The following is a 19,993-nucleotide window of genomic DNA, read 5'->3' on the forward strand; positions in this document are numbered from 1 at the left end:
CGCTTTTCCTTTTTCTGTTTCCATGTTTTAACTGCTTGTTTTGGGAATTAATCTTTGTCTGAATTAATGTAGATTTCTTGTAAGACATGTGGGAACAGTTAGACAACTTATTTGTTTTGCTGTTTTGTATTGGTTGTTATGGTTAATCTATTTCTTTTTTAAAAGAGGCCATAGTGGGTTTTTTGTTATCAATCTCGTGTTTGAGGACTTTCTGAAGAGTACTAATTATATTGTCTAGATCTCCGTTCATGCTTGAAAACTTCTTGTAAAAATGACATCTTGAATATGTAGTTTTATTTGCTTCAAGTACTTTTCTTGTGGAAGTACTGACCTCTGATGATCATATTTTGGGTTGCTTTGGTGTCTAGATGTCTTGTTCATACATTTGGATGACCAAATGGACAGCAAAACTTTAATTGGAAGTTATGTTTGTACTGAGATTCCTGGAGAATTCAAGTGGCAGCCTGGTTCTCTTACTCAGGTTGAATTTATCTGCTACCTTCATTCAGTTGGAGTCCTTTAGAATGCTTCATCAACAATTTGTGCAAAAGTATCTGTTTGACACATTAATTCGTTTTATAAGTTGTATTCTGCATATGGTGTGTTGCTTGTTGCAGGCTGTTGGCAAAGGCTTATGGGTTATTTTCGAAGATATTGACAAGGCACCCTCTGACATTCTTTCTGTTCTTACTGCTTTATTGGAAGACAGAAAATTACACATACCTGGTCGAGGAGAGGTATATGGGTGAAGTCTTTATTGCTTTTATTTTATAGATTCTAATTTACATACTACAGAGTGTAGATTTTTTCAATATGGCAAGTTTGCTGCTAGTTATGGTTGTTTGAATTTTCTAATTTTGATCAAACTCAGTTGTATCATTTTTACCAGTAGCTATATCCTTTGACAGGTTTAGGAGAATGGATTGGGAAATACTAAATAAGTTTTTATTTTTGTCGTAGCATACTGGAAACTTTAAACAATGAAGAAACTAGTGCTCTTAATGCTTTATTGTTGGTGTCTGAAGGAAATGTTAAAGAGTGCCCGATTACTTCTCATGGATGTGCACAATAAATCTAATGCTGTACATGCTTTGTTCATAATCAATGTTGAATATGAAGTTCCTTTTTATAATCTCTTTGCCACCAGTTGGTGTGATTATGGCATATTCAGTAGGCATCAATAGGTGTGATAACAGCAGTATTCAGTAGCAGGTACAAGATTCCATTGGTAGTTTAGCCTATTATACAATGTTGTACTTGTTCATAAGTAATGTTGTAATAATATTGGAGTCAGCCCATATGTTTTCTTGTTTGCATCTTTCTTCTTCTTGCATGTCAACGTTTACAATTGCACTATGATATCATTAAAATTAAACCACCAATTACTCGTTTTGAAACTCACCATTTGCTGTTATGATAACTGCTAGTTTGAAAATCTTCATGAATGTGAATGATATGTTTCATGGTATCTAATCATTGTTAGTGTCCCACGTCTTTGTTTTATTTCTGAATTGATGATTGAAGAGTTTTTAGCTGCTAAAGTAATTGTTGAAGTAGTTCTTTATGTCCTGAAATTTTTGTTTGTCAATGTGGAAATTTGGAGAATATCCCATGGTTACATGACTAAAGTTTTTAATGAGTTGGTGTGCTATGCATTCTTTTGTTGGTTAAATTGCTTGTGTGTGAACTCCTACGAAATATTTCAATACTTATACATTTGTGGCTTGGAGTGACATATCTCCCTTAGAATTTGATTTTACTGATATACTGAAAGAAAATCTTTGACAAAGTTTGTCATCTTCCTTTCTTGGGTGTAACCTTTTACATTCTTGTTCCAGGAGGTCTTTAGCAATGCTAGAGTTTAAAAGGTCATCACATAGCCAATATGAAATCAAACAGTGAAGACTGTAAAGCATGTCTTCTTTTGCAAAAGTGAGAAGATATTGGAAAATAGATTCAGTTGTAAATTTCAAATATGTTTTCTGGTCAGGGAAAACCATGGGCAATGCTGGAGAAAACCCCTGTTCCAGGAGGTCTTTAGCAATGCTAGAGTTTAAAAGGTCATCACATAGCCAATATGAGATCAAACAGTGAAGACTGTAAAGCATGTCTTCTTTTGCAAAAGTGAGAAGATATTGGAAAATAGATTCAGTTGTAAATTTCAAATATGTTTGCTGGTCAGGGAAAACCATGGGCAATGCTGGACAAAACCCCAGAACCAGTCAAGGTATCCAAAAGGATTGGGAGTTGAGACAAATTACAAGTGTCTGTAGGACGGCTGAATCTGAGAAAGTCTTGGATTTGGTGCAGTTCAACTTTAGTTAGGTTTAGGTTATTCACCTCTGGAGTTCTTAAAGTCTTTTTCAGTGACTTACTTTGACATAGTTTGCTAAACTTCTTCCTAACATTGGATACCTGTTAATCAAGTATTTGTGGACCCTTTGCTCCTGTAGTTCATCAGCTTTTGGCTGACATTATTTTAAATGAGGTTCTTGGCAGACATAACCTTTTTTGACCTTTTTGAGTTTTCCACATGAGTATAAAAGTGTAGACTTTCTTGATAGCCTTCAAAATTTTGAAACACTTGGACAAATCCTAGAGTACAAAGTCAGTTTAGTGTGGTAGTTGATTTGGAATGGTGCTTCGAGGGGCAATGGGACCTAGAGTGGTCAATGAGATTGAAGCATTTTCAAAAGCTTGATATGACACATAAACGGCCATTTATTACTCATATTTGGGATTTCAGATGTATATGAATAAAATGATGGTACTTGCTTTGGATAGAAATAATCATCCAACTATTTCCCACATTTGCTCATATCATTGGCTTGGGGATAGTCTCTAGTGGCAGTGGCATGCTACATCATGATAAACTATCGTTAAAATTATTGTTAGTTTAGGGTGTCGTATTTAATTTGTACACCAAAGCTATGGTAAAGTTTTGTTAGAATTGCACTGGTTTCCTTGGATGCAATGTAGATTGAAATAAATATCTAGTGCCATTAAGAAAATTTACCATTCTAAAGAAGGATATGAAAAAGATAGGACACGTGTTAAGTTTTGTAGATGTTCTATGCTAAGAGCAATTTCACTTTTCTCACAGCAATCATACAAGTAGATAAGCAAAATGCAGATAGAACATATAAGCAGATCTTACAGAAGACAAATCAGAAACAAGAAAAATGAATGTGTTCGTTTCGGCGGTCAACAGGATGCTTCAACCAGCAAAGTCTCCTTTGGTCAGCCAGCCCAGCATGTGTCACAACAACCCTCCAACCAGTAGATGAGTCAACCCAAGACGTGGAGAGGAGTTGTGTTCAAATTCTCTCCAACTTTTCCTGTATATATATCCATCAATGAGGGTGTGTGACACATCTGTTGGGCATGTGAGCCTACATTACAAAACTGGCTGACCTTGCACATATAATTTATTAAGAATAATAAATTCAAAATATAAGTTCTGCTCATCGGATTAAGACTATTTTTATATGGATTTTACACCTCTCAGAAAGAGGAATCCAACAAAAATATTAGCCTCTTAATCTGAGCATCAGAACATGGAGTTTGGACCTAGTTGTCCAATTTTAACACTCCCTCTCAACTAGGGAGAACTCCATCTATTAGTGCAATTAACATCGTGAGTCATCCCGCCGAAACTTGCTTTGCTGGCTTCTTTATTTCAGAACAGAAGTGGGTCAGTCACAAAGACATCATTCCCCGACTGACATAATCAGTCCAGAGGTCCCAGACCTCACAAATCTTGATCCCAGATCAAGTGGTTGGACCATGCCATCCTAGATAGAGAGTACGGCAATCTCTGATGCGTCCATCAGTCTTTGCTAATAGTCTCTAGCTTTTCCACACCTCATTGGCCAAATGAGAGGTACTTCCCATGAGCCCTGAACTCAATGGGTAGGATGCATACGGGGCACAGATTAAATGAGTGGCGAACCAACTCAATAATCACAGGGTGGGGCAGAAGCATTATGAGTGCTTATAGCTCCGAGAAGCTATCCCCAAAGCCCCCAGAGCTCCCAGAGCTCATCGTCCAACAGGACCCACATCATAGGGTCTTTCCACGACACCAAGACTCTCACGGAAGGTTAGGAACTTGACCTTCCCCAGGGGCTTAGTGAGAATATCCGCGACCTGCTCATCAGTTCCTATATGATCGAGCCTTACGGCGCCTCGCTGTACCATATCCCGGATAAAGTGGTACCTGATATCAATATGCTTGGATCGGTCGTGGAACACAGGATTCTCAGTCATACGAATCCCACTCTGATTATCACAGAGTATTACAGTGGTATCTAGCACATGTTGGAACTGCTCACTAAAGAGCTTCCTCAACCAAACTGCTTCACAACAGGCCATACTAGCAGCAATGTATTCGGCCTTCGCGGTGCTCAAAGCCACCGACTTCTGCTTCCTGCTCATCCATGAGATCGAAGCAGAACCAAGATTGAAACAACATCCAGATGTGCTCTTACGATCCACCACACTGCCAGCCCAATCGGCATCAGTATATCCCGGAGTATCACACTCCCGGCAGTGTATCTCAGCCCATGGTTTATCGTGCCCCGAAGATATCTCAAAAGATTCTTGGCACCAACCCAGTGAAAATGATGAGGCTCAACCATCTGTTGACTCAAAGTATTCACTGCAAAACATATGTCCGGACGGGTGTTCACTAAGAACATCAAAGCTCCTATGAGTTGACGATACTCAGTAGGATTGGCCAAGATAGGCCCTGCAGCGCTGCCACTCAACTTCTTAAAGTTGAGTTCCATTGGTGTCGACACGGACTTACAGTCCACCATCCCAAATCTTTCCAGAAGCTTCACAATATACTTTCCTTGAGAAAGGAAAATCTCTCCAGGTCTCTGCCAGACCTCCAGGCCTAGGAAATAGTGCATCAGTCCTAGGTCTTTCATCTCGAACTCAGCAGCAAGCTCCCTCTTGCATTGATGAATGAGAGGGTCATCACCTGTTAGGAAGAGGTCGTCCACATACAACACTAGAATGAGAGGCTTTCCTTCCTCAACCTTAAAGTAAAGGTTTGGATCAGCATTGCTTCGAGTGAAGCCCAGCTTCATCAAGTAACTATCCATCCTCTCATACCAAGCTCTGGGTGCTTGCTTTAACCCATAGTGGGCTTTCTTCAACCTGCAGACATAAGTGTCTCGATCTTGAACTTCAAATCCTAGAGGTTGTTCTACATACACCTCTTCCTTTATTGCACCATGCAGAAAAGCGGTCTTGACATCCATCTGATGAAGACTCCATCCTTGCGTAGCAGCAAGGGCTATGATGGATCGGATGGTGGTATATCGACCCACAGGTGCAAATATATCGTCATAGTCAATTCCTTCCTTTTTGAGAGAAGCCACGGGCAACAAATCTTGCCTTAAACTTTTCAGCACTCCCATCAGATCCATGTTTAATCTTGTAGAGCCATTTAGCGGTGACAACAGATTTGTCCTTCGGTCTCGGGACCACATCCCAGACATCATTCTTCATAATATCCTCATATTCTTCATGCATAGCATCCTTCCAGACTTGATGCTTGATGGCTTCCTCAAAAGATCCAGGTTCAGATTGTATAATAGTACTCATGGCAGCTAGATACCCTTGGTATCTACACGGCTTCTTACTTTCTCGGAATGTTCCCCTTGGGGCAGCATGACCCTCAGCATCTTCGGGGGTGTCCCTGAGCCATGATGGCCTCTTTCCTAGAGAAGGGGAAGGATCAATAGGGTCCATTGGCCCTTCAACATCAGGCATAGTCTCATCCTGGGGTTCTTCCAGATTTCCAGGTCTTTCTTCATGGTTTTCTTCAGATCTAGGAAGATCTACTACTTTCTTCAGGGAAGCATCTTCGTCAAAAGTGACATCATGGCTTATCTCTACTTCCCTTTGACCAGGTACATAGACTCTATATGCCTTAGAAGTCTCACTGTAGCCCACAAACATTCCTTTCTTCCTAGTAGCATCCAGCTTACTTCTCTTTTCTTTCGGCACATGAAAATAGACAGGTCATCCAAAAATTCTAAAATGTGAGACATCAGGTTTCTTACCAGAGAAAACCTCTTCGGGAGTTTTGGAGTCCAAAGCGGAATGAGGGCATCGGTTTTGAATGTACACAGCAGTATTTGCAGCTTCTCCCCCCAGAAACTTTGGAAGACCCTGGTCACATAGCATGGCACGGGCAGCTTCCACAATAGTCCTATTCTTGCGTTCAGCAACACCATTCTGCTCAGGAGTATATGCAGTGGTAGTCTCCCTCTTAATGCCAGCTTCTCTGCAAAAGTCTTTGAACTCATTTGACTCATATTCAGTGCCATTGTCAGTCCTCAAAATCTTGATCTTCTTTCCGGTCATATTTTCCACCAAGGCTTTGAAGGTACGGAACCACATGAAAGCCTCATCCTTCTTCTTCAAGAAGTATATCCAGGTTTTGCGAGAGAAGTCATCAGTAAATGTCATCAGTAATTACAACAGAAGTCAACACTTTGACTTGTCTGGATCTGTGCATAGATCATTTCTTATAATGATGAGATCAGTTGAAGACATTCTTCTTCTCTAAGGTGACGACTTCACCTATCCATTTCGTTCATCTGTTACACCTTACCATGTAGCACCATCATGCTGCATCATGCATCTTCATGCTGCTCATGATCACTGTGCTGCCCATACATCAAGCTGTCTCATTCATCATCGTGCTGCCCTTTACTGACATGCCCATGATGCTGCTTCTATCATTATGATCTGAGATTGTTCATCCTTATTATTTCCATTATGTTGAGTCCTTTTACAGGCATACGAAGGATCTCTTGACCATCATAGTTCTATCATTGTTGCTGTTCATCATTATGACTATTATGCCAAGACAGTCATATATATATATATAGATATGTAACACTGAGATAATCATTTAGTTGAGACAGTGTTAGAGCATGCTTACCCATATACATTTATATCCATGTGATTAGGTTGTTTATAAGGTAGGTCCGAAGTGGTCTTAAACCGAGACATATTGAACCTGTACTCACCAAATCTTGACTGTAGTTCTGCATGTATATAAATTGACTACATGTATATATATATATGTTGCCATCGTGTATATACATATCTCTGCATTGTTTGCCTGCATATATAAATATATTGCAGCGTTGTATCATAGCTTGCGTACATCATATCTATTTACTGTATATGATGACTGCCCAGCGTATATTCATGACTGCAACGTATTCATTTCCAACGGCTTCGTCATTTTCACTTGACTACAGCTACTTCATTTACTGCGGCTTCGTTATTCCTCAACTGCGGCTACCCCTTTCCTTGACTGCAGCTATCGCGGTTATAATTTCCATATACAGCGTATATATGTATCACGTAGAAAGGCCACACATGATCCAGGCTTCCCGTAGAATAGCCATACCTGTATACCGTATATATATAGCGTATATATGTATAGAATGGCAGAGAGGAATGCGTGAAAAGGTCTTGTTGACTCACTGTGTCTTATTGACCCATTGACTGTGTTTATATTTCTTCATAAGCCTGGTGCTTACTGCGGCTAGGGCATTACTGCGTCTAGGGTATCTGGACAGCGTATGAACTGTGTGGATGTCGTTTCATAACTGTATAAACCCTTTATTAACAGCGCGTTAATAAGTCTTTATCAAAACTGCGGCTCACCTTAGTTACGTGGCACCCTTGCACTTAACTGCGGCCTTGCCTTTCCATCATTGCGGCTTTCTGCGGCTTGATTGTGGCTCTCTCCATATCACAACAGCTGTGCTTACCCTTTATGACAACGACTTCTTATATCACTATGGCTACCATGTGGACAACGGCTAAGTGCTCCAGTTGTGCGTGTATAGACTACGTTCCACATATGACTGCGGCTCTTCGTAGCTGCGTTGCTTTTGACATGCGTTCTTCTGCGTATACATGACATCGTTGAGTTTCCATGACCGTTATACTGCGTATACATAACAGCGTTGACCATGGCTGCGTTATTCTGCGTATACATGATATCGTATGAATGTTTCCGTCATTTCACATAGGGTCTTACTACGGCTTCATAAACTGTGTATAAAAGTTTCCATGGATAGCGTATAAGGTTTGTTTTCATCCTCATAAGCCTGCGGCTGGCTAGGGCATTACAGCAATTAGGGCATCAAAGCAGTTAGGGCACCATAGGCCAGCGTAATCCATAGTGTATCTCCTTCTCCAAAAACCCAAGACGTGGAGAGGAGATCACTTGAAGTGAGTTTGTCTTCACCTCAGCTTTGATACCATGTTAAGTTTTGTAGATGTTCTATGCTAAGAGCAATTTCACTTTTCTCACAGCAATCATACAAGTAGATAAGCAAAATGCAGATAGAACATATAAGCAGATCTTACAGAAGACAAATCAGAAACAAGAAAAATGAATGTGTTCGTTTCGGCGGTCAACAAGATGCTTCAACCAGCAAAGTCTCCTTTGGTCAGCCAGCCCAGCATGTGTCACAACAACCCTCCAACCAGTAGATGAGTCAACCCAAGACGTGGAGAGGAGTTGTGTTCAAATTCTCTCCAACTTTTCCTGTATATATATCCATCAATGAGGGTGTGTGACACATCTGTTGGGCATGTGAGCCTACATTACAAAACTGGCTGACCTTGCACATATAATTTATTAAGAATAATAAATTCAAAATATAAGTTCTGCTCATCGGATTAAGACTATTTTTATATGGATTTTACACCTCTCAGAAAGAGGAATCCAACAAAAATATTAGCCTCTTAATCTGAGCATCAGAACATGGAGTTTGGACCTAGTTGTCCAATTTTAACAACACGATTGTTAGATTTTGTTGACACCTAATCTTCATGATTGGGTGAATTTATGTAAATAATTAAATTAGGAATGTGAACCGTCATCGGGAGATGAACTGAACAGTCACTCCCTATTGTATATAACAAAGACCTACCTAATGAAATAATACGAATCAGTTTTTTGCCTAATGGAGTTACTGCCTGGCCTGACATGTTATTAGAGCCAGCTCCTCTTTTAGCTCATGCTCCTTGTAACTCCTCTGTCTGTCTGCCATATTCCTTACCTACACTCTCTGTCTGCCTGTCTGCCATATTCTTTTTATACAGACCTGCACTTGACATTGCAAACGCTCCTCTCCCTGACACTGCCAACACTGCCCCTCCATATTGTCTTGACTGTCCTAGCGTTTCATGGTAATTATTAGCGCTGTCCTGGTAGCTTGCTCCACGTATTAGGTGGTAGCCTGAAACGTTCCTCTGTGCTCTGGTGGCCTATGCGCGACTTCATCGATTATTGCAAGAAACCGAGTAGCAAAATTGAACGTTGGTCTGACTGTTCTAATAGTTGAACGCTGGTCATGGTATATTCATTTCAAATAGTTGAACGATTGGCCCGGATTCACTGCTGTTACTGCGTTTTTTGTGAGAAGATGGAACGCTGGAACGCTGTCCTGTCTTGTTAATAGACCTGATATGCGTATGCGTGGTGATGTTTTTTGGATTTGCGTGGTTATTGTGGTTATAACACTTCATATGCATGGTTGCTCTTGTTGACTTGCGAGGCCGTAGTCCTTCTCGTCGTGGCAAAGATGTTTTAACTCTATTTTTCTTTCGTGTGACCGGACTGGACTGTTCATCTTGACTAGGATTATTATCAGCTTTGACAATAGAGGTCTGATATGTCCGTCTCATCAAATCTGCATCCTCTGTGTCTGTATTATCTGTCTCATAATCTTCTAGATTGACAGAAACTTTTCTTTTCCTAGTAGAACGACATAAAGTGATTGTATGCGACTGTTCATTCAAGTTCTCCACTTGAGTTGGTGGAGCTGCAACTGATTTGTAACTCGTGGCCTTTGAACGCTGATTGGTAACTTGTGGCCTTTGAACGCTGATTGGTAACTTGTGGCCTTTGAACGCTGATTGGTTACATGGTATATATATATATATATATAAGAGGTTGTCACAACGAATTTCACCTCCATCCAATGATTTTGCATTGACCCGTTGACCACATTGCCAGCGAGCCATCTCCTACTCTTTTTCTCTGCAATGATACCAGCAGTTTTGGCAGAGTGGCGCTGATATGTTAATTGAACGCTCTTTGCTCCATATAAAACTCCATATAAATGCTGTTGCCTTGCTTTGAAGAACGCTGGTATTGACTAACTAGATTGCGCCTTTTCAAAAAGGTCTTTTTATTGATCAATCTGTTGTCCGAACTTTAAATGAAGACATGACTCATTCCTACATCGCAGTTTTGAATGGATGAAGTTGTATGAAATGATGGCATTAGGGCTTATGTTGTTTGTTGATAACATGACATATATTGCATGATTGCAGTTGATTCCATTTTTGGAAAGTCATAGCAAATTATTGTTAGTGTTTTGCTACGAATACTGTAATTATTTTTGGGCTCAGTTCAAATTTTATAATGGAGAAGTTTGTTGAAAAAGTGAAGGGTTTGGAAAAGAAGACAACTCTTCTTGCACATAAAGAAGATAATCTTACTCAAGATTCTTCCAGAGCAAGAGGTAGAAGAGATTTCAGAGGCAGGGGGGGTAGAGACTCTCAAGGAGAAAAGGCAGATCTACACTGTATTCGCTGCAAAAGAAATGGATCACATGATGCCTCTACATGCAAGCTACCATGGGACAAAATTGAGCAGAAAAGAAACCAACAGAAAGGTAAAACTGATGATACAAACAAAGGTAAAGCACCTGAATCCGCTCACTATGTTGAGGCACAATGTAACATTGGAGTAAATTAAGATTTGTTTAATGCTTCACTTGCTTCTTGGAAAAATGATTGGTTGCTTGATTCAGGAGCAACCGGTCACATGACTCACAGAAAAGATTTTTTTTGAAGATTTCACTGACAATGTTGATGGAGCAGTATACTTTGCAGATCAATCAAAAATCAAGCCATCAGGGCTTGGCACAATCAGGCTTAAACTGCCCGGTCTTCCAGACTTTCTTCTGGATCATGTTCTATATCTCCCACAGCTCAAAAGAAACTTGCTGTCCTTGGTCCACATCCGCCAGCAAGGTCACTCCATTCATATGTTTGATGGCAAGCTTGAGGTAAGAAAAGCATCTGACCACTCACTTGTCATGAGGGGAATAGAAGAAGAAAGGCTTCTCAAACTGCAAGGAACCTCTGCTCATGCACAACATTTCTCATACAATGCTCACCATGAAGAAGGTGCACTTCCATCAAGTTTATTATGACATGCTAGATTTGGACATTTGAACTATGACAGTCTCTGCTTGTTGAAGAAAAATGGTGTTGCTGGTTTGCCGACAATTCCTAGAAAACTTAAGCAATGTGATGCTTGCATTCTAGGAAAGCATAGCAAACAATCTTTTCATGATTCACGTTCAAGAGCACATAGGAAACTTGAACTCATTCATTCAGATTTATGTCGTCCAATGCCTATTCCTTCTGCAAATGGAAATAAATATATCATGACGTTTATTGATGACTACACCAGAATGTGCTGGGTTTATTTATTGAAGAACAAATCTGATGCTTTTCAAACATTCAAGAATTTTCATAAATGGATTGAAAATGATGCACAATCTCATATTGGGTCTATTCGCACTGATAATGGAAAAGAATACACATCAAATGAATTTGAAAACTATCTTCGCCAACATGGGATCAAACATCAAACAACTGTGCCTTATAATCCCCAACATAATGGTGTAGCTGAAAGAATGAATAGAACAATCTTGAATATGGTACGATCCATGCTTTTCTTCAAAAATGTAAAGATAATGTTTTGGGCTGATGCTGTTCTATGTGTTGCATATATAAAGAATAGATGTCCATCTAATGCTATAAGAAACAAGACTCCTTATGAATTGTGGTATGGACATGTTCCTTCAGTAAAACGTCTCAGGGTCTTTGGTTCCACCTGTTATGCTTTGATATCAAAGGTACATAGAAACAAACTTGGTGCTAGAAGTCGTAAATGTATCTTCCTGGGGTACTCAAACACCTCCAAAGCATACCGCCTCTATGATGAAGTAAATAAAAAGTTTGTTGTATCTCGAGATGTAATTTTTCTTGAATCATCCAAAACTGACACTGTTGTTGAGCGACAACTTGATCGCTTGGATAGATTCGCAAAAGCAAAATCATTTCAAGAATTTGATAATCAGATTCCACATCTTGAAGGGGGGATTCCTATACTAGATCAACATGTGGAATCTTCTTCTCAAGAACACTCTCTCCCGCATGAAACTCCAACAACGGATGATGCTTTACGTGATGTAATTGATAGAATTGGGAGACTCAATCTTGACTCAGTCCCAACTCAATCAACAGAGCAGCCTAGACCATCTCAGAAAGGTCCCCCAAAGTGGCTGACAAAGACACTTGAAAGTGTTCATCCTGATGAAGTTGGAAAGACAGGAACCAGAAATTCAAACCGACAAAATGGAGGTGATGTAGATGACTCTAATTCACCTATTGATATGATTGTTTCTTATGATTGTGAATTGAACTTGTCTACAGATTTTGAACCAACTTCCTTCAAAGAAGCTGCTTCTCATGATGAATGGAAAGAAGCAATGCAAAAGGAGTATGATGCCCTCATAAAGAACGACTCTTGGAAGCTGGTTGATCCTCCATTTGGAACCAAACCAATTGGCTGCAAGTGGGTCTACAAGAACAAGTATAAAGCTGATGGCTCACTTGACAAGCACAAAGCTAGGCTTGTGGCAAAAGGTTTTGCACAGAAGGAAGGGGTTGATTATGAGGAGACTTTTGCTCCCACAGCAAAATGGGCTACCATCCGGACACTCTTTGCACTAGCAGCTCAGAACGGTTGGAAAGTCCATCAAATGGATGTAAAAACTGCTTTCTTGAATGGAGATCTAAAAGAGAATGTTTTTATGACCCAGCCTGAAGGATTTGCTGTGAAAGGACATGAACATAAAGTATGCAAACTTGTGAAGTCCGTGTATGGCCTCAAACAAGCACTGCGAGCCTGGTATGAAAACTAACTGAGCATCTTCTGAAAATCAATTTCAATCATTTTGATCTTGATGATGCAACTTTATTTGTCAAGAAAGTTGGGAAAACAGTTGTATATCTTGTGGTATATGTAGATGATCTTTTAATGACAGGGAACAATGAAAGCTACATAGCATCCATAAAGAAGGAATTGGGGAAAAGTTTTGAAATGACTGATTTGGGCTATGTTCATTACTATCTTGGCATTGAAGTAACCCAACATCCAAAGTCCATATTTCTTTCTCAAAAGAAATACATTGGAGATTTGTTGAACAGGTTTGGCATGACAGAGTGCAATCCTCTTACTACTCCAATGGAACAAAACTTAAAGCTCACATCTATTGAAGGAAAGGAATTTGAGGATGCAACAAAGTATAGACAGCTTGTAGGAAGTCTCAACTACCTAACTACTACCAGACCAGACATTTCATTTGCTGTTGGAATCCTCTCCAGGTTTATGCAAAAACCTTGTGAGGGACATTGGTCTGCTGCAAAAAGAGTTCTAAAGTACTTGAAGGGAACTCAAGACTTTGGAATCAAGTACACACAGGTGGATGACTTCAGCTTGATCGGATACTCTGATTCAGACTTCGATGGAGACAAAGAAACTGGGGTATCTACTTCAGGATATGCTATGAGTCTTGGATCAGGAGCTGTCTCTTGGAGATCACGCAAACAATTAGTTCCAGCAGATTCCACAACAGAAGCAGAATACGTGGCAGCAGCTGAAGCAACAAAAGAAATTGTGTGGCTCAGGAAAATTCTTGAAGATTTGCAGGTAAAACAAGTACAATCAACTCCACTCATGATTGACAACACTTCTGCAATAAAGTTGGCCAAGAACCCAAAGTTCCATGATCGAACAAAGCACATCAATACTAAATATCATCTGATTCGACATCATGTTGAGGCCAAAACAATCCATCTCCGTCATTGTTCCACAAATGAGCAAATTGCAGACATCTTCACCAAAGCGCTTGGAAGGGAAAAGCTTGAACGATTCAGAATGATGCTTGGACTCACCAACATCCTTTCAGATTAAGGGGGGGAATGTTGACACCTAATCTTCATGATTGGGTGAATTTATGTAAATAATTAAATTAGGAATGTGAACAGTCATCGGGAGATGAACTGAAAAGTCACTCCCTATTGTATATAACAAAGACCTACCTAATGGAATAATACGAATCAGTTTTCTGCCTAATGGAGTTACTGCCTGGCCTGACAGATTTGACTTATTGAATATAGTGCAATAGAAGGTCATGGTTGAGTTTTATGTGATAAGATATCTCCTGTTATAAGACTTCTGTTCACTCTTGTGAATTGAATATAGGTGCAAATTTCTAAACTTGACATAAGAGGTTGGAATGGAGTAAATCAGGGTTTGCCAGCCAACTTAGAGGAAATAATATAAACTTCAAGCAAAGAGACCTCTTCGAACTATCAAGAATGTCTTAACAATCTCTGCATTGATAATAACATGTTTTTTTTTTGGTTTTTAGTTTCCTTCGAACAATTTTGGTATAACCTTTGTTAAGATATTAAAGTAATATCTAGTACTTGCTTCATCCAAGCAATAATCCGATAAAATTCAGGAGATGCTTAGAAAGTTTTTGTTGGCCTTTTTGTTTATAAAGGATAAATACTGTAAAAATAAGCGAATCAAAATACGTGTCTTTGTCTGTGTATATATTCTATTACATATTAAAATGTATACAAAACTGCAAAAACTGCAGTTACATGTCATTCAAATTAGCAGTAGGTCCGAGACATTCTTGACTGACATTCCATTCCCATCTTAATAGTGTTGGTATTTTTGAGCCCATAAATTTAATTTAACAAGAAGAAAAATGCACAAACAAGCAGGAAACTGAAATTATAAATATTGACACAGGATATACATGGTAAAACCATGACAGTGTGTCAAGGAAACCTCCATGGGGCAAGGGAGTGGAATATGTTTATTAATCAAGGTGAAACAATGAATCTCCAATACATTTTACCTGTCAAGGTACAATATTTTAATCAACAGGCACTGTTACGAACTACCTATCATTATACAACTGCCGGATCAGTGAAACAAGATTTATTGAGGTATATTATTACATTTACATAATTCTTTAATGTTGTCATTTTTAACAATCTCCAACTTGACAACAATTTTCCTAATCCCTTTTCCATGTCCCTTCATCTTTTTTGCAAGCTAAGAGAAGCCAAACACCACTGCAGCTTCTCTACCAATTCTGGTTTCGTGAACCTCATTCTCTCATCAACCTATTCAGCAAGTCGTTTCTCTTGGAGACTAGCGATTTTAGCAAAGGAGAAGAGAGGAAGAGAGCAGTTGTTTCAGCTAGGGTGTTTTGAGCAGTGAGCAAAGTAGATTTCAGCAGCAAGAGCAAGAGATTTCAGCAGCAAGAGAAAGAGATTTCAACAACAGATTTGGAGTGCAGAGTTTCCAGCTATGACATTCTTGGCTTTTTGGCTCAGCTACAACCATATTTCTCTTCTCTTTTCTGGCATTTTGGGGTAGCTTCAGCTACAAAAAATTAATTTGGGTAAGCAACATTCATTTTGTTAGTTTTTTCCTACTATTTCTTCAATTTTTCTAGGGTTTATGCTGCCAAAAATATGAAAAACGTTTTTTATTTACAGATTTGTTTTTTTAATTTATTTTTGCAGCAATGGCTTCCAACCAAAGTGCAGCTGCAAGTTCAAGCCCTAGGGCCAACCCAAGGGCTGAATATTATCCTCTTTGGAGGCATGTGACGAAGCTTCAAAGATGTGCAGGTGGTGGCTCATGGGAATGGCGATGCAATCTTTGCAATAATTCGTACAAGGGCTCCTACCCAAGAGTGAAGGCACATCTTTTGCATGGAGGAGGACAGGGGATTGCAGGTTGCACAAAAACAACAGATCCATTGGCAAGGAGGGCATATCAAAGAGAGCAAGATGAGGCGGATGGTACTAAGAGAAGGCATGATGACCTTACTCAAGCTCCATCTAACATTGAGCCAAGGATTGTAGCTGAAGCAAGAAAGAGGAGAGCTGGTCCCACTCAACAACATGAACAACCAGCACCCAAAAATACCAGAGGGGCATCCCCTTCAGTTCAGGATAGCAGAATTGCTAAATTGGTGAATGTGCAAGCAAGAGAAGAAAATGATTCCAGAGTGGCTAGGTGCATTTATGCATGTGGTATCCCATTCAATGTTGTTCGCTCTCCTTACTGGCAAGATATGATGAGGGAAATTAACAAAGCTCCTCAAGGGTACAAGGGACCCAACTATGAGAAAGTCAGAACCCAGCTTCTCAAAAATGAGAAGGAGCTTGTGGAGGATATTTTAGCTCCAATTCGTTCTTCCTGGAGTAGCTCTGGGGTTACCATAGTCTCAGATGGATGGACAGATACAAGGCGCAAACCATTGATAAATATCATTGCCACTTCCCCCAAAGGAGCAATGTTTATCAAGGCAGAAGACTGCTCAGGAGAGGTGAAAGATGCACAGTTCATTGCTTATGTTATTATAAAAGTTATTGAACAAATAGGGCCTAACAGGGTGGTGCAAGTTATCACGGATAATGCACCAGTTTGCAAAGCTACAGGTTTAATTATTGAGGGGAGGTATGACCACATCTTTTGGACACCATGCATTGTCCATAATCTGAATCTGATCTTAGAGGAGATCGACAACAAAGTTTCCTGGATAAAGGAACTCACAGGGGAAGCAAGGGAGATTGTCAAATTCATCACCAACCACCACTAATCTCAGGCCATATTTCGAGAGTACTCCAAATTGGAGTTGTTAAAAGTTGCTGAGACAAGATATGCCTCAAACTTCCTGATGTTGTGCCGCCTTGTTGAGGTTAAGCATGCATTAGTTTCTATGGTGGTGAGTCAACTTTGGATTGAGTGGAGACACGCAGGTTCAGAGCGGGGTTCTATGGTGCGTAGATTGTGCCTTGATGAGGATTGGTGGAGCAAGGTAGATTTCTTGCTAAAGTTCACAACCCCTGCATTTGAGCTTCTTTGGAGTGCTGACACTGACCAAACTTTCTTAGGAGAGGTATATGATGGCATGGATTCCATGGTTGAGAAAACTATGGAAATCATTTCGCAAGAGTCTCCACAACTTTTGTTTGTTGATGATAATTTTGCTGGTTTGGTCAAGAAAATCATTGTTGATAGATGGAACAATTTCAACACTCCATTGCACACTTCAGCACATGCTTTGAACCCCAAATTTTATGACGAGGAGGTTATTGCTCGAAGCAATGGGAAGAGGAAGGCACCCCATAAGGATAGAGAGGTGGCTAATGGGGTGAAAAAAGCCCTTATGAGAATGTTTCCTTCTCATCTACACAGGGAGGTAAAGGAGGAATTTGCCAGTTTTGCTGTAGGAATAGATGATTATGCAGATATGTCAGCTTTGGAGGAGAGAAGCACCATGAATCCAATTAGGTGGTGGATTTGTCATGGAGCAAATGGTGTACATTTGCAAAACCTTGCCATTCGTATTCTTTCACAAGTGGCAAGCTCTTCATCAACAGAAAGGAATTGGAGCACTTATAGTTTTATTCATTCTATGAAGTGCAATAGGTTGGGCTCACAGAAGGCAGAGGATCTTGTTTATGTGCACTCCAACCTTTGCCTTGCATCTCGTAGGGGTCCAGAATACAACAATGGTCCTTCTAAAGAATGGGATGTGGATGCAGAAAATCCTGATTTGGATCTATCTCTCGCTGACCTGAATATTGAGGCCGAGTCTGGAAGTGGAATTGGCGCGTCATCTTCTTCAGCACCACCATCCACTGTTGAGCATTGTATTGCTTCTATTTTTGATGAGGATTAGTCTTTTGTCTCTATAGTTCTTGTAGCCTTATAGTCTTTATTGTACTTGCAGCCTCATATATTAATATAAATAAAGGCTGATTTTGAGATTTGGATACATAATAAAGGTTGCTTTTGGATATCCGATATTTTTATTTTCATTATGTGATCATTCATGAGTAAATGTGATGTAAATTTAATCTTAATGTTTAAATGTAATGAATTATAATGTATCATTTATGCTTTATGATTGGACATATATATATATATATATATATATATATATATTTAAATATTTTTAATATATTTATATATATATATATAATATATATATATATATATTCGCGTTTCCCCATTTCCAAAATTTGGAGAGGTCGCGTTTCGTATCGCTTCTCGTTTTGGAAACTCGTACCCGTTTCCCCGTTTCGTGCAACCTTGGTTGGCTCACTTCTAATTCTCGCTTAGGCCATCCTTTTACTTAAATTTTTAACATTTCCATGAAATAAATCAAGATGTCTGAGAGTGGTTCCAACCTCATTGTTTTTCATATGGAGAAAGAAGAATTTTAGATCTCCATCAAAGTCCAATAGGCAATAGTTTTTCAGGATTGGAGGGATTGCAACGTTTCCATTGGATTTTGTCATGTATGAGGTTATGGAACTAGTATTTAATCAAGAACACCAAGCCTTCTATGTACTTTGATGTTAGAGGCATTGGTTGTTGAACTCCTCTATCATGACTCTACTAAAAATGTACCCATCACTTAAACAAAATCTTGACCTGACAGGCCACGTTTTTTCTATCTTATTTTAATTCTTAGAGGGTTATATTAATGACGAAGATCCCAATATAGGCAATGATTTTGTTGATATGTAGGTATTTGTTGTAGCATGATTTTTTGTGGATGTTAGATGCCATCTAGAGCCTATTTGTTGATGTATTTTCGGTTCAAAGATGGATTGCACTTGATGCACATGAATATATATGCTTTTCTTTAAAATTTGAATATTTTGTGTTCTTGGTCAACTAGGTTTTTGGTCTAGTTTTTTTTATCGATTCCGCCATGTTCCTTGTCCACAAGGTTTTTCAGTTTGGTCACTGGTTCGGTTCTGGTAACATTGGGTTAGAGACTTGGTCATGTATAAACTCTCCAATTTGCTCCACAGATTTGTTGTTGAGCTCTCTTCAACAATGTTGAAGAGAATGTCATGCGCAGGCTCAACCTGATGATATTGAGAGCTGGGCATCCAAGTCCTCCCAGTCCAAATTGGTCACGCTGACAGGGCTCTTTCTTGCCCCATCTAATGCTTTGTGCAAGCCTTGCACTAGCAATTCCCGTACCTTCAACTTACACAATGCAAAATTATTTTTGCTGGTGAATTTCTCCACCTCAAGCTTGACATTAGTCATTTTTTCCATTTTCCTCCTACATGAGCTCCTTTAACAATTATAAAAAAAATTACTATCCCTTTTACTTCACAAATTGATTTTTGGGTTTTTTCACAGTTCTGATGTGAATCCTTCAACTAGGGTTTAAAAAAATTTCGTGCTTCCTGGTTTTGAGTTTTATAGTTTTTGTGTTTTCCACTAGGGTTAATTTTTTTTGTTGTTTCCTTTTTCAAAAAATACATACACCAATTTGATTTTCTACTCGGAAATAAATTGCATGAAAAATTAAACCACCATACTTGGCTTCCTTGACTTTCTGGCGACTTGTAGGGTTTGTGATTTACTTTATGGCCTCCTTCATTTGGCGACTAGTCCCTGGTTCTCTCAGCGTGCGACTACTTCTGCTCTCTGGCTCCCAATTATGGGTAGATTTGGTCCGTCTTCATTCTCTCGGTCACGAGACATAGTTGGCTCGTCATGAGCCCACCTTTTTTTCTTCTTCTTGTACTCGAGTTCTTCCACCGATGGGCCTAGACTTGACTTCTTTCACACTCGACGACAGCGAGGGTTTCACTCTACATGCATTTCTAAAAAAAAAACTACTACTCGACGTGTCTTTTACCTCCTAGTCTCAAGATAGAGTCGGATAAGTCTGAATTCATTCCATGAATGCCCGATTTCCTTCAATAGCTGAGCTCATTCGGCGTG

The 19,993-nt window shown here is 39.5% G+C and overlaps 1 protein-coding gene across 2 annotated transcripts in view; it reads left to right on the forward strand.

Annotated features, from left to right (window-relative positions):
* Window positions 1-19,993, forward strand: part of LOC149168004 (midasin-like protein) — a 394,853-nt gene that overhangs the window by 91,681 nt on the left and 283,179 nt on the right. For both annotated transcript variants that reach the window (XR_016260986.1, XM_089433292.1), the window contains exons 7-8: window positions 369-481; window positions 618-737. Coding sequence is in view for 1 of the 2 variants with exons in the window: in XM_089433292.1 (XP_089289418.1) it covers window positions 369-481; window positions 618-737 (233 nt within the window). In the remaining variant the exon portion in view is untranslated. The remainder of the gene's footprint in view (window positions 1-368; window positions 482-617; window positions 738-19,993) is intronic.

This window comes from Pinus tabuliformis, chromosome 5_1, assembly GCF_031772625.1.
Source record: "Pinus tabuliformis cultivar Carrire ecotype Pingquan chromosome 5_1, CPIR1, whole genome shotgun sequence".
In the NCBI taxonomy this organism is placed as follows: domain Eukaryota; kingdom Viridiplantae; phylum Streptophyta; class Pinopsida; order Pinales; family Pinaceae; genus Pinus; species Pinus tabuliformis.